The sequence below is a fragment of the Fusarium subglutinans genome (assembly GCF_013396075.1).
Source record: "Fusarium subglutinans strain NRRL 66333 chromosome Unknown NRRL66333_c0000023, whole genome shotgun sequence".
NCBI classification, from domain to species: domain Eukaryota; kingdom Fungi; phylum Ascomycota; class Sordariomycetes; order Hypocreales; family Nectriaceae; genus Fusarium; species Fusarium subglutinans.
In genome coordinates this window covers 293,809-308,611 of record NW_023502086.1, presented here as the reverse complement: position 1 = coordinate 308,611, position 14,803 = coordinate 293,809, and the positions used below count along the sequence as shown (strand labels likewise).

At 48.2% G+C, this 14,803-nt stretch overlaps 3 protein-coding genes across 3 annotated transcripts; 2 read left to right on the top strand and 1 right to left on the bottom strand.

Moving 5' to 3' along the window:
• Positions 1–36: 36 nt before the first annotated feature.
• Positions 37–1,374, bottom strand: FSUBG_2617 (ribose-phosphate pyrophosphokinase 3; the record flags this gene model as incomplete). The annotated part of the gene is made up of 7 exons (XM_036680409.1): positions 37–99; positions 151–215; positions 291–299; positions 350–485; positions 536–853; positions 904–1,204; positions 1,295–1,374. 7 exons carry the CDS (start codon positions 1,372–1,374, stop codon positions 37–39), a joined length of 972 nt encoding a protein of 323 aa, XP_036541886.1.
• A 1,179-nt stretch (positions 1,375–2,553) lies between these two features.
• Positions 2,554–4,323, top strand: FSUBG_2616 (SIS2 (cycle-specific control); the record flags this gene model as incomplete). Its single annotated transcript, XM_036680408.1, has 1 exon — positions 2,554–4,323. One exon carries the CDS (start codon positions 2,554–2,556, stop codon positions 4,321–4,323), a length of 1,770 nt encoding a protein of 589 aa, XP_036541885.1.
• A 3,314-nt stretch (positions 4,324–7,637) lies between these two features.
• Positions 7,638–9,526, top strand: FSUBG_2615 (proline-specific permease put4; the record flags this gene model as incomplete). Its single annotated transcript, XM_036680407.1, has 5 exons — positions 7,638–7,824; positions 7,883–8,056; positions 8,105–8,270; positions 8,324–8,766; positions 8,820–9,526. The coding sequence occupies 5 exons, from the start codon at positions 7,638–7,640 to the stop codon at positions 9,524–9,526; spliced, it is 1,677 nt and encodes a 558-aa protein (XP_036541884.1).
• Between the last annotated feature and the right edge of the window lie 5,277 nt (positions 9,527–14,803).

The following is a 14,803-nucleotide window of genomic DNA, read 5'->3' as shown; positions in this document are numbered from 1 at the left end:
TGTTTTTTTCACTTTGCTTTCTAGTATCTAAGGACTTTAAACGGGGACGTTGTTGAAGAGGTAAGACACGGATTCTCCGTTGTGAGTTCGTCGAATAGCCTGAGTGTTTGGTCAGTATCACGATGCGCCCACAGATGTCATGTATCGTACCTCAGCAAGTGTTCCAGAGACATCAATGACCTTGAGCTTGGGGCATCGCTCAATCTTGTCACCCACTATTGAAGTTAGCAAACCGCGCGAACACGCAACACGCGCACAAGCGTATGCACAAAACCGAGTTCGGAGCTTACAAGGAACAGCTGGGAAAGGTTAGCAAAGGTCTTTGAGATGCACATGCCGGGTTACTTACTGTTGGTAACAACGAGGCCAGAGAGGCATGAGTTGTTAATGGTATCGATGGCCTTACCACTCAGAATACCGTGAGTAACAATTGCATACACCTCCCTGGCGCCGTGCTCATTGACGGTGGCAGCAGCCTTGGCGAGCTATAATGAGGTTAGCCTGTGTCACTTATAAGAGGTTATACATAGCTTACAGTGCCACAGGTGTCGGCCATGTCGTCAACAAGAATGGCAACCTTGTCACTGACATCACCGACGAGAACCATGCGACCAACAACGTTAGGTCGGGGTCGCTCCTTGTGGATGAGAGCGAAACCGGTGTTCAGGCGGTCAGCAAGAGATGTAGCACGCTTGGCTCCACCGGCATCGGGAGAAACGATGACACAGTTGTCGACACTGAGGTTCTCGCGGATCCAGCGAAGCACGGAAGGCTCAGCGTAGAGGTTGTCCACGGGGACGTTGAAGAAGCCCTGGATTTGCGAGGCGTGAAGATCCATTGTAATAACATGATTCTGAGTCATGGTCAGTAGGTTATCAAGCATCATGTTAGTGAAACACGTACGCAACCAGAAACCTGGAGCATGTTTGCAATGAGCTTAGCACTGATGGGAGCTCGTGACTTGTCCTTCTTGTCCTGTCGCGCATAAGGAAAGCTGGGGATAACAGCAGTGATCCGTCTGGCCGAGGCAGTTCGACAAGCATGAATCATGATGAGCAACTCCATGAGGCCATCGTTGACATCTCCAGGAGCAGTAGACTGAAGAATAAATACATCCTCGTCACGAACAGACTCTCCGATAGAAACACTAGTCTCTCGGTTGGAGTAGTTCAAGCTCATAGTGTTTGCGATATCAATGCCGAGTCTGAGATATATCAGCTACTTGGACTCTCATTTGCAGGCACAGCGTCACCGCCAGAAACTGGAGGAGGAGCGCAAAATGATGACAACATACCGACTGGCGACCTTGGCACTGATCTCCGGGTGGGAGCTCCCCGAGATGAGTTTGATTTCGTTCGCCATTTGGTCCAACATTGTCAAAGAAGGGAAGAGAAAAGAGCGGGGCGAAGAATTTTTGGCGGCGAGGAATAAATAAACGTGAGCGCAGCGCCTCGGTCAGGATCGGGAAGTTCAGGTCAGGTATGTGATTCAGGTCGATGATCAACGCCGGGGATAATCTGAACGTGGTGCACAAAAGAGGAAGAGGTTTGTTTTGTTAGGGACCAGAAGGAAGATCAAACAGCTTCTGACTAAGATCAAAAGTCAACCTACAATGGAGTTCAAAAGTTTTCCATCTTCGGGTGTCGAGTTGTGGAGCAGTCGGGAGCTAGAATACTTGGTATACTACTCCGTACAGTACAAAGGCTAAAGGTGCTGGGTCATGTGATTGATGTCGTCTTGATCGCTTTTGATTGACCTGAATCCCAAGTAGATTTACAGAGGCTGAACTCTAAAATGTGTAGGTATGGACTCGAGGTGTAGAGGTCATGATGAGCAAAACTACTAAGACATAACCGTCAGTTGCTCTCGGGGTTCAAGAAATATTATGGCGAGAGGCTTGACATCTTACGGCGAGATTGTACCAATCACGATAACAATATGCCGGGGTTATAAACTGGGGAAGAGTATCAACTTTTGGTCTTCTTATGATGTGATTTATGACATGATAACTCTCCAACTCGATGAGAAATGACTGCCTCATATATGTCCAACAATTCTCCGAATTCCATTCCACGCTCTCAATTCCTCAATAGAATCAATTCGACGTCATCTCAGCTCTTATCACTCCGCGTCTATAAAGACAAAGAACTGCCCCTCGCCCCCCTCTATAATCTATTACCGGCTTGCACCGGAACCTTACCAGGATAAAACTGGAGCAGACTCGAGTTGCTTTCTTTCTTTAGTCGTTCGCCCCAGTCAGGCCCTTCCGAGAGCATCATTTGTCAAATCGCACGACTGACTTAACTAAGCAATCTTGAAACTCGACGACTGATTTTATATTCAAACGACCGACCATTACACTCCAATCGAGCAGGCACTTCCTCTCTACGCACTCTCGAGACTATCGCATCAAACAGAAAAGCGCCACGTGATCCCGCATCTCGTTGAACCAGTGATTTGATGCCCCGTCACAACCTTTCGCCTTCAAACTTCACCGCTTGCCCTCCTCATCTATCTCATGCAAACCATGTTGGATCCGGGTCATCTCCCAGCATGGCACACCATCATTCCTTTTCGCCGCGGCTGAGTCCCGCTCTTGCTTCTACCTCGTCTCTCCACGATATGGCCCGCAACCGAAAACTCCGCCTTCTCGTCGCCGCCACTGGACCCCGCGATACGTCTTGGGCGCAAGCACTCGTCGTGCGCCTCTCAAAAAATCCACAGATTGAAGCACGAGCGATCGTCGACGATGTAGTCCCGCGATTGACACAAACGATAATTGTTATGCAGAACCGGGGATTGGCTATGGGAGCGGGCGATCGGGCCGACGATATCGAGTTCTATCGGCAACAAGCATTCGAACTAGTAGAGTGGGCAGATCTGATGGTCTGCGTACCACTTGATGCAGACAGCATCGGAAAGATGCTGGCAGGCGTTACAGATACATTCCTCGGCGAAGTGCTCAGAGGATGGGATACACAAAAGAGCATTGTATTGGTCCCCGGCATGAGCACACATATGTGGTCAAACCCAATGACCAAGAAGCACATGAGTAAATTGCATCGCAAATGGAATTGGATACGTGTGGTGACGCCGATATTATGGCATTACGAAGGATCGCCAAACCCGAAACGAGTACCCAACTGGAATGGTTTTAACGAAGTGCTGGGCATTATAAAAAACCAGGCCGACTTACTAGGATTGGGAAGAGATGTTGAGGTCGCTACCGCAATGGCCATGACTGATAATGCGGACGTGACAGTCCAATCTAAGCTACCGCCGGAGATTTGGACCATCATCCTTGACTACGCAGGAGACTGGGAACTTGCGAAGGCTCTAGGAATGTACACCAACCTACCGATGCCCTCACCGTGGACAAGTCAGCCCAGAGACCGTAACGATCCGTTGAAGGTGTACGAGCACGAGCTCGAGTGGACAGTGCTGACATGCAACTCCGCGGCGATATGCAAAAAGATATCACAATCACCACCAGAATTCAACGATATATCAGCACTCATTATTAAACTAGTGATCAAATTTGGTCTTATTGACGTGTTGGCGTATATGGAAGCCAACCGACCTGATCTTTTTAAAGCATTTGACGGAACGACGTTACCAACCAAAGCCTCCGTTTATTATCCACGCACTGATGTGCTGGACTATTGGAAACAGAGCGCATGGTTCAGAGACCGTCATGTATATGACGCAGAAGCTGTCGATGGTGCCTCCAAATTCGGGCATGTTCGCGTTTTAGATTGGTGGTGGCGTCGGTCTGGATTGATGATGCGTTATACAGAGTCTGCGCTGGAGCAAGCTAGCGGAAATGGACATCTCTTGGTCCTCGAGTGGTGGCGCGATGCAGCAGCACAGGACGACAAGGTCGTTTTACGACCGGGCCGGTCATTATTATGGGCAACACAGCATGGACAAGCTGATGTGTTGCGGTGGTGGGACGCTTCAGGTATCCCTGCTGCTCATGGTGACAGCGTCGCCAAGATGGCGAGCCGCTGGGGCCAAGTCGAGGTATTGGAAACCTGGAGACGGCTGAAAGGAGATGACAAGCTCGTGTTTGACGCCGAGGTTCTCGTCTCACCGACCATATTCAAGCACTTGGCAGTGCTTGAGTGGTGGCGTAACTTTGCTCATGGAGAGCTCGAGGGCATGGAGGGTCGAAAGCAGATGGTAGAATTCCGGACGTGCAATATCGAAGAGGCTCTTGAGGACAGCATAGGAGATCAGAGCGCAGTTCGACGATGGTGGACACAGAACGGGTTGAACCTAGGACTGCGAGACGAAGAGTGGCTCAAGACACGGTATCTCTAGAGCACACCTAGACCACTGAGATTCAAACGCCCTCGACTACGCCACAACTCAAGGATGGAGACCAGCCCTGATTCCGGGGCATTCAGTCCAGAAAAGGTGTGGCAGTTTAGATCCTTGCATGGGATCGATTGGCATTAAATGCATGTGCCGCATAGTAGAGTAGGATCAATGGAGGTGCCGGCTAGTGCTAGCATCGGGTAATGATGATCATGGTGACGTTCCTGGCATTGGTACATATCTCGGAGCGCAGGCGTCATTTGACATTGATTGAGGAGTCTTTTGTTGAGACTGGTTTACGTTATATAGGCATACGGAGCGTTTCTTTTGATAGGAAAAGGCAGGGTATGGGATACAGGTTCGGGAAGACATGAAAGCATGAAATGGTAACAAAATATCAAAAGTTACGTTTGTGCAATTTGATCAGAGCACATTTAATGTGAAGCTGGTGACACTCTCGTGTCTCTTTGGTGCTTCTTTTTAGTTGGGGAGCATTTGCTGATCATAACAGTGTCTGTCCACAGCACTTCACTGATCGACCACACTGAGATACGTATTCATGATTCAGCATCGGATGTAATCAGACGAGTTGCTATGCCTATCATCTTGGCATCAACCGCCAAGATGAAGCTGATATCTGGGGGTGGATCCTCATGTTGAAGACGTCTGATGCCGAAAAATCAGTCTCGTCGACCGGGCCGGTTCACTCGAAGAAATAGGTAAGAGAACACGACTAGGAAATAATAGTCTGATGCCCGACTACCGACGGCTCATGCGTTAGTTTTCAAGCTTATTTTCAGTTACGCTCAGTTTTGTTATCGTGACAAGGATTGCACTCTTTCTCTCCACACACACACATAAACACCCCTAGCTCGATCAGATGCCGGTTCCTGTCTGTCTCAATTCTCTTCTAGAAGACATTTCTACCCATTCACGAGGGTGAGAGAGGGTTCTATACTTGTCTTGTGGCGCTGGGCTTACAGTAGTTCGTGAGAACATGAGGAACCGGGATGATATACCGATGCTAGGGACCGGGAGAGCAACAGACTTTTTTCTTCTCTTCAGCCTCTTTATACTGAAAATGGAGACATTCGTAGAGTCAAAGATGGGAATGATACAAGAGGGGCCGGATGGTTCCGTGCCCACAGTTCCATTGCAGTCCGCTGGTCCGTTGAGAGAAAAACATGGCACGTCGGTGATGCCACTTGATAATTATTAAAGTGTCCAAGTTTTCATTACGTTTCGCTGGCTCGATATTCGTGGGGCCCCGCGAGCCCTGAACTCAGGATTCTCCAGATTTTTATCTGGAGAGATTTCACCTTGTTTGCTGGAGCTTGCGGGGGAGTCAGAGATCTTGACAGATGGATAGATCTGGGGAAATGCTGTAGCTGGGTAGGAGTTGAGTGAAGGCATTCACAGAAATTTTGTGCTGCAGATTTGGAGAAATACAGAGGTTGAATTGGGGTCTGGTAGGTACAGTAGGTGTTAGACTCACTCTAGACTGCATACAGAACAATTCCGCATTCTCCATTCTCTTATCTCTGCCAGAGTTGCCCTTCTCCAACCAAATTAGGTGTGGTCAGGGGTGTTGCTGATAAGAAGGCAGAGTACAGAGTCAAGAGACCCATCTTCTGTACAGGGTTTGTATCAGAGGACGAACAGCAAGTCAGGTCAGGTCAGTCAAAATATCCCTCTAAACTACAATCGACAAGCTTTTCCTTTTCTCCAATTCTCCTCTCTTGTTTGTATGTATGTGCTTGAAAAGGAACACATCAATTGGGCACAATATCACTCACGTAATAATGACTCGCAATGAAATCGGCCACAGTCCGACCAGACCAGACCGGGATCATACACGCTTAAACCCATGCTTAAAATTAACCTAAGTTAACTCAAGCAGAGAGAAAAGCCGCGTGCAAGTTTTCTTACCATCTTCCCCCGCATTTCTCCTCTCGTTCTCGTGCCACTGCAGCAGAGACTTCCTCTAGCGCGGTAGTTTTGCTTTGTTCTGCAAGTAACCGCTTTTTCGGTACCGAGTACCGCACCTGATGATGAACCTTTCCCCACACGATATTGAGCAAATGCGGTACGAGAGTCGCTGGGTTTCATTACGTACGAGATGGAACTTGTCCTTGAACGTGTCTGGGGTAAGAACCTTGCATCGGAGCCGCGTGTGTTGGAGTGTGTTTGCTTCGGAACGCGCTGGAGCTGGGCTGTTGGAGATGTTCTGATGATCTCGGGGTAACGGTACTCGGTATAGCCGTTGGGACTGAGCTAAGTTCAAGGCAAGGTCTTGTAATGAGAGACGAGGAGCACAATGTCACTGCACGGATAGTCCGATTGTGTTTGACAATCATGGCTCAGCAGGGAGGACTAGTCAGTGTTGAGGGACTTTCTCTTCAACTTACACATACACATTGCAAAGAACACTCTCTTTCATATGATACAACTCACAAGTCTTTCATTGCCATCTATCAACCAAGCTTTAACCGCGTTGGACTCCCCCTTCTTGTCCCGTCTTGGCCACGCCGTGAAACTGCCTATCTCTCTCTCCTCATCCACAACCACTCTGATAACCGTTGCCCGCAGTCTCCATATATACCAAAGAGACAAGGATCTGTCCCCAATTCTCGCTAAACCTGGCCTCACCTGTCTTGGCAGCACCTCTAGCGCTCCCCCAAACACCACGGAAATCCTCCCTCAAGCCATCACTTACACGGAAATCCTACACTACACACACAGTCGCTGGGAAAGGCCGAGTCATGGCTCCTCTGCTATTCCCCGACATAATGGCACTCTGTCGCCCGTACTTACCATTTTGAGACGATACAACCGGCCCGGTTGAGGTGAACTCGATCTCACCTCTCTGCTGCTTTAGATGATCAGCAGTGTTTGACACGCCGTTGAATGCACTGCTTATCATGCCCCTGTACCTAAAAGCATATCCGTTACCACGGTGGAGAGCTTGGCCTAGCGCTGCCTACCTTTCTCACCTCCGTATGTCCTACATCGGGGAACTTGAGCTTTCTGGTATTGGGAATGCCATAGCTCTACCTCCTTGTCATGTTAATCGACATGATGAGCTCCTCTTACAGAAAACCGGGCCGGTTATCATGATCCATAATCCTGATCATGGTTACAGTCAACTTGATTCTTAAAGAGCGATCTTCCCCCCTCCTTATATGTCCTTATATCCAGGCTTGTGTCTCCACGACATTACTCCCATAACCTCATCTCCATTCCACTAAGAGTCCTGCTCTTATAAGAGGTTGAGTATTCAAGACTGAGATTTCGTCTTTGTTAAACTACCCTTCATCATGGGTTATCAAGAAGACCCCGAGTCGAAGGCCGTCGAGGCTCCCAACGTTTCAGACACTTCACCTGGTGTCTTGATCGATCGCAACTCCGTCGATATAGCATATGGCCGAACCGTACGAGGTCTCTCCCCTCGACATGTTCAGCTCATGGCCATCGGTGGCTCCATCGGTACCGGTCTCTTTGTTGGTATAGTTAAGATGTAAGAAGCAACTTAATTCATCTATCTAACAGGTCTATCTAACAGGTATCGGTGGTGTTCTCTCCAAGGCTGGTCCTCTCTCTGTCGTTCTCGGTTACTTGATCTGGGGTGTCTTCTTCGTCTGGCCTTGCAACTTGTGTGTTGCCGAGATGTGCGCGTACCTCCCTATCCGTGGTTCCATCTTTGAGCTTGCTGCCCGTTTCGTCGACCCTGCACTTGGTACGTTTCGCGCACGAATGTTATAGAGCTTCAGCTAATATGTAATAGGATTTGCTATGGGATGGACATATTTCTACGCCGGTCTTATGCTTGTTTGTGTCGAATACAGTGCTGTAGCGACACTGATGCAATATTGGGTTCCTGACATCAATCCTGCAGCTTGGGTTGCGATGGCAATGGTCGTTTGCGTTCTGCTCAACGTTGTTGCTGTCAAGTAAGTAAAAATCACAAAAGTTCACTCAACGACAGCTCTGACAAATGTCCTAGGTACTATGGTGAGGCTGAATTCATCATGGCTTCTCTCAAGGTTATCCTCCTCTTCGGTCTTCTCTTCATCACTCTCATCACCATGTGCGGTGGCAACCCCAAGGGCGACGCATACGGATTCCGATACTGGAAGGGAGGCAAGGCTATGCAACCCTACCACGCCGAGGGAGATCTTGGTAAATTCTGTGGCTGGTGGAAGGTTGTTCTCTACGCTGGTTTCACCATTGCTGGTCCTGATATGATCTCTCTGTCCTCTGGTGAGATCGCCAACCCTCGACGAACTATTCCCCGAGTCGCCAAGCTCATCTTCTACCGACTTGTTGGTTTCTACGTCTTTGGTGTATTGGCTGTCGGTATCATCTGCTCTTCTGATGATAAGCGTCTGCTCGGTGCTATTGAGAGCAGCGCCGCTGGTGCTGCTGCTTCTCCCTGGGTCATTGGCAGTAAGTCATGCGTTCTCCTTTAACACAAAAATGCACTGCTAACAAACAACTAGTTGAGAATCTTGGTATCCACGGTCTCCCCAGCTTGATCAACTTCCTCATCCTCACCTCTGGTCTCTCTTGCGGAAACGCCTACCTCTACTCCTCTTCTCGAACCCTCTACGGTCTTGCTCGCGATGGCCAGGCCCCTGCGTTCCTCATGAAGTGTAACAAGGCTGGCGTCCCGATGTACTGTGTCCTCACCGTCAGCTTCATCAGCTGCATCACCTTCCTTGTCGCTGGCGAATCCTCCGTTACCGTTTTCTTCTGGTTCGTCGACCTCACCACCACCGGTCTCATCGCCACCTACACCATGATGATCGTTGTCTTCATCGGTTGGTTTCGCGCTCGCAACGCCCAGGGCATGGACAAGTCTACCCTGCACTACATCGCTCCTTTTAATCCCTGGGCTGCCTACCTCGGTCTCTTCCTCGGTGTCACTGCCCTCCTCTTCATCGGTTTCGACAAGTTCGAGCCTTGGAGCACTCAAGGCTTCGTCACCAGCTACTTCTGCCACGCTTATGCTGCTATTCTGTTCATTGCCTGGAAGGTCCTCAAGAAGACCAAGTTTGTCAACCCTGAGACTGCCGATCTTGTCAGTGGCAAGAAGGAGGTTGACGAGGAGTGCAAGCACTGGGAGGAGGGTGGTATTGAAGAGAACTATAAGCGTGAGCTTGCTGCTATGCCTTTCTGGAAGAGGTGTTGGGAGCGTATGTGGTAATTGGAAAAGTATAGCTCGAAACTGCGCAGATGTCGTGGTAGCCATCCAGGATATAGCTGACAGTAATACTCCAAATACATGTTCATTCAAGTTATACTCTGTCTTTCAATCGGTGATGTGACTTTGTAGTTGAACTCGCTCAGTCCTCAAAGAATTTGATCCAACCCCAAGGCTTCTGTCTATACGACACCCCTCTAGCCTTGAAATTGTCGGCCATAATGGGATGCCCATGTCTGTACAATTGAAGCCTTGACAAGAGCCGCAGCTGGCCAGATCCAAGATACCCTGACTATTTCAAGAAGATCAATTTCCCTGACCAATCCATGTACCCAATAGTAATTCTATCACGTCTCTTTTTGAGCGCTTGTCGATATATTGTGTTTACCTATCAAGCTACTCAATCTACATCAGGACAATGGTTATGTGAGCTATAACAGCCTTTTAGCATAAACACATTCACAAAAGAGCAGAAAAACATATTCAGAAGCACCCATATCATTTAAAATATCTAAATCAAGAGTAATAGAAATAATAAATGCACTGGCAAACCCGCTTTGGATCTTTGCGAGAGCTTAGCTTGGTCCCTACTCCCTACCCTGCACCTCAGCGATGTCTTGAAGCTTCCAACTAGTTGCCGACTTTACGGACTACACAACTAAGCACATCGATTCTTCCGTTGCTCATATCCTATCATTCTTCACCTCGGATTTTCTTTGGGGAGTGAGAGTATCATTATCAGAAATATGAAGATGCCCTCCCAGAACAGGCTGGTTTTGCGAAAAGGCAAGCGAAGATCGAATTGACCCATTGCAAAAAAGCAATTATGGGATGAAGGCCGGTTGACGCATAAACGAAACCAAACAACGTTCTAATACTACATACCCGACTCCATGGAATAAGAAAGCTGAATGCATGCGAGTGTCCCATTGGCCGTATAACGGCGAAGTGCAGACTCTAAACGGACTCAACGAACGGATAGAGAATTCGGCATTTGACAGCATTTTGACGTCTCACAAACACCATGAACAGTTGGCTCCAACATGTGGAGAGACGTTGCAATTGACGCAGCAGAGAAACAAAAAAAGCAATTTATATGACCCCATCAAGATATCAGCTTTGTTTGATGCAACCTCAACCAGCTCCATTTATCTCGGGATCCCATATATCCGAATATCACAGATCCTTTCAACAGCAGATGGAGTAGGCTCAATGCAAAGACGGGGCAGTAATCCTCAGGGTGTAAGAAGACTTCTGACGTTAAACTAAGGTGCCAAAATTACTTAGTCTAAGATCCTCTATATCTATACTAAATTACATTAAGTTTACCTAAGGACTTTTGTCACATAGGTTAGAGGTCTGAAGTTTTATTGCATCCCCTTGGTAATCGATCAAGGAATCTCGCGGCTCCAGTTATTCATTCGAAGCACAGATAGCTTAAAAAGCAAAAATAGGAAAACACTGGAGCTACTAAACACCAGGATGCTGTTTCATGTGATATATCGAATTCTTGCTCACAAGGACAAGGCTGTGAGAGAAGAGGCAAAAGGCGAAAAGGCAAAAGTTATAACCTGAAACCCAACCAAAATAAGAAAAATAACAAGACGATCAGCTTATTTATTCGGACAGACCGTTTGTTGACAGTAGGAGTTGGCCGAAAGACACAAGGTCCTTGCTGCTCCCGCGTTTCAGGGGCCGGTCTTTTCGGAGCGTTAGGGCCCGAAATGGGATATCGCTTGATGATGAGGACGGAAGTACGGAGCAGACGTCAGAGGTTTGAATGTAGAACAAACGGAGGCCGAAGAATTGTGAATGCGTTCGTATCACACCTCATTTAATGATTTATTGGCAATATACAGAATCGAACGATAACCAATATCAAGGCAGAATAGTATGCCCCGGCTTTTGATTGCTCAGTCAATAGTCTTGGCCTGCATGAGTCGCTAGCTGCGGGTTTACAGCATGGGGTGGCTGAAAGTGGCATATCGGTGGACGAACTGTTGACGTTGTTCACCATATCAGGTCTAGCTAAAAGAACGAAGGAAGGGAAGGGCATCGCATCACGTAGTCCAAGGTAGAGAACGAGCCGAGCGGACTGTGAATCTTGGTAGACGAACCACGAGGGAGCCTAGGATACAATACCCTGGCTCTGCCTTACCAGCATCATGACAGGCAACAAACAGGCCAACTAATTGATAACTGTGCTATGCTGGGAGGCTGATGATTACGTTTGGCCATCAAATGAAGATTGAAGCTCATTGCATTGTGATAAATCACGATGGACAAGACCGCCTCCACCGCTAGGGAAATTTCCGGTATGACGCCGGCAATGTTGTGAGAAGTCAGAAAAACGAGTCATGTTGTGCTGTAAGCCCAGGGGCAAAAAAAGCTTGGGATACGAAGAAGAAGCTCACGATAGCTCTCAGTGGCAGAGAAAGAAAGAAAGAAAGAAAGAAAGGGAGAAGCTCCTGGTCTGTGAGCTAGGTATCCGCCTGTGAAGGGAAACCCTCCGTCGTTAATTTAGCGCTGGTGTTGGTTGTGTTTCTAGCGGGCAATAAACCGGCCAAGATTCCAGTCTCTGATAGACAAACAATGGAATCTTGTTGGTCTTCTTTCTCTGATGTTTGTCCACTGTTCTTGTTACATTGAATAGAATAGAGGCGGCTCAGGTGCGTTACCCGACGAGATTCGGCTGATTGACACCAAGGATTGAGAAAATCCCTTGGCTCAGCTAAGCTAGGCCACGTATGTATAATTAATTGCTGGCGATTGATTGATTATGCTCAACTTTGAGCTGAGCAAGACGAGGATTTTCATTAGTAGACTGTAGCCGCCATCTCCGCTGACGCGGAACCGAGAAGCATGGACCTAGATGAGGTAGTATCGTGCAAAGAGATCTACAGTTGAAATATATTGCTATGGAGATTCCAAAGGGACGATATAAACAAAAAGAACTCCATAGAGATATTCTATCGTAAACGTGAAAAGGGGAGGCTGTGAGGCTCCGGATGACATTCCCGTGCCGCACTATGTGAAGCACGGCGCGCCGACGTGTCTTTGTATTTCGGGAGCCGAACTCAAGGCAAACATGTGGAAGCATGAACCAAGAGCTAGAACAGCTATTTACTCTATGTGGAATGCGTTTGGAACATTCGTGAAACCAAACCGTCAAGTGTGCACGGCCTGAATCATCTGATAACGTTCAATATCACAAGATTTGACGATGGACATCATCTGGTGGTGAGATGGAACCCGAACGTGTGGATTGACAATTACTCAATCATAATATCCTTAGTTACAGCTCAGCCGAGATTGACAGCTGCGTTGATCAACCCCCTAAGAGGAAGATCTGGGGGACCTCGTGATAGCTAGGCCAAGCAAGGCCTCCATAACAAACAAGAGCACGCAAGCATCTCGTCAAGCAAATATCCACCAGTCAGTGCCACGGACCTCGCTAGTGAATTCAATCACATCCCTCCCTGGGTGCTCCGTCATAGGTACGGATAGGATAGGTAAGTTAGTAGTCATAGTTAGTTAGTCATATGCATGCCATCCCTTCCATCGCTTCCGCTCCCACCACCAACCGAACGCTTCAGGTTGAACACACAAGCACAAGCACAGGGGGAGCTCGAAGCTCACAAGCAGGAAAAAAACTTAGCTTATGAATAGTCTTCGGCTTTTGAGTTAACATGTGAATCAAGCTTCTGAACTCAATTATACCTGCAGAAACTTAATTCGCCTGTTCTTCCAGGCTTCCTTTTCTATCTAGTTGATGAGAACTTCTGCAAGGATCTAATGTTAAACTAGGGGTGATGAACGACAAGAGGAAGGAGATCGTCGCCGGATCTGAGAAGAAGCAAAGTTGGACTGCCACGATTGGATTGGTTAGATCCCCTGATTAACCAGTCTTGGTATGGATGGGATGAGTTCTTGTGCTGCTTCTGGCTTCTGGCTTCTTGTTCCTGGATCCTCTTTTCCTTCTCTTCTCTTCTGCTTCCTTTCTGCGAATGCACCGCCACTTCATCAAAGCTCAAGCTTCAATGACTGATGAACCTTGACCGTTGGACGGCCTGCGCTCAGACAATGCGCTGCAGTAGCTGAATGAAGCAGGACTTGTCCGTCCAATAGTACCACACGAGCCCTGGTTATTACAGCGGCCTTTAAGACATCTTCAGCGGCCTCAACAGTCTTCAGCGCCCTGCTTGTTCAGCGTAGGGGGAACAGCGGGGAGCAGATCCTCTACTGCAGGGGTCCATTTCTTCTTTCCCTTTCTCATTCTTCCTAGAAGCCAGGCCAGGCCAGGGCTAACTTACCACGGTCTGGATAGCGTGCCCGATGGACCCGCGCTGGCCTCACCCCGTCTCTGGAGGCTGGACTCTCGGGGGGGACCCCTGAACATTGAAGGGAGGGGAGCGTTTGGCTCACCACCGTCACCACCATTCGGCACAATCTAGCAGTCCAAACGGTAAATCCTTGTCCATTTTCTGTTTGAATGCAGAAGGGAAAAGACGAGATAAGATGAGATGAGATGAGTTGGTTGAGTCAAGTTGAGTTACAGATGAAAACCGCAGCACGTATTGCCGACGGTAATTGTAGCCAAGGCTACGACTCTGTGGGTGCAAATAACCAATTCAGGCCTTTACCGGGGAACTTGATTGGACGAGGTGGTTAAGGGGATCGGAAAGATCGAACAGCAATGGAAGGCTTCTCTGCAAGGCACGGATGGTGATAGTAACAAGGACCCTTACGGTATACGTGCCGCGCTATAGGGGAGTCAGAGGCAAATTGCCATTCGTAAATCGAGCCTCCAGCAGTGAACTGACCTCAGACTCTCAGCTCCGTACGACACCGCTAGTCATTCTTTGGGAAGACATGCCCAATCCCGTGAGCGTTTGGAGGAAAAGCCATGACTCTCTTTTGACTTTTTGACTTTGTATTGACCAAATGATGGCTGGGGTCTTAGCCGGGTTTGGCTCTAGCAGGCCACTATTTGCAGGTGGTGTTTATGCTTTAGCTGACACTGGACTTTTCTGAATGGGTGAATTGGACGGAGAAGGAGTTCATTTTTGTTTGCACGTACGTATTCGCGCCACCAGAGACTGTTGTGATAGATTACGATAATACCTGATAAGCCATTCTGATCTTCTTGTGATACTATTTATTATTACGATTCTCTCGTGCCAAGTCAACCCCTGTTGTCGACGCACTCCTCAGTTGATGCTCTCTGTCTGTCTCTTCCACCTGACATGACGGACAAGATGTCGGTTAGATCTCTCTCAT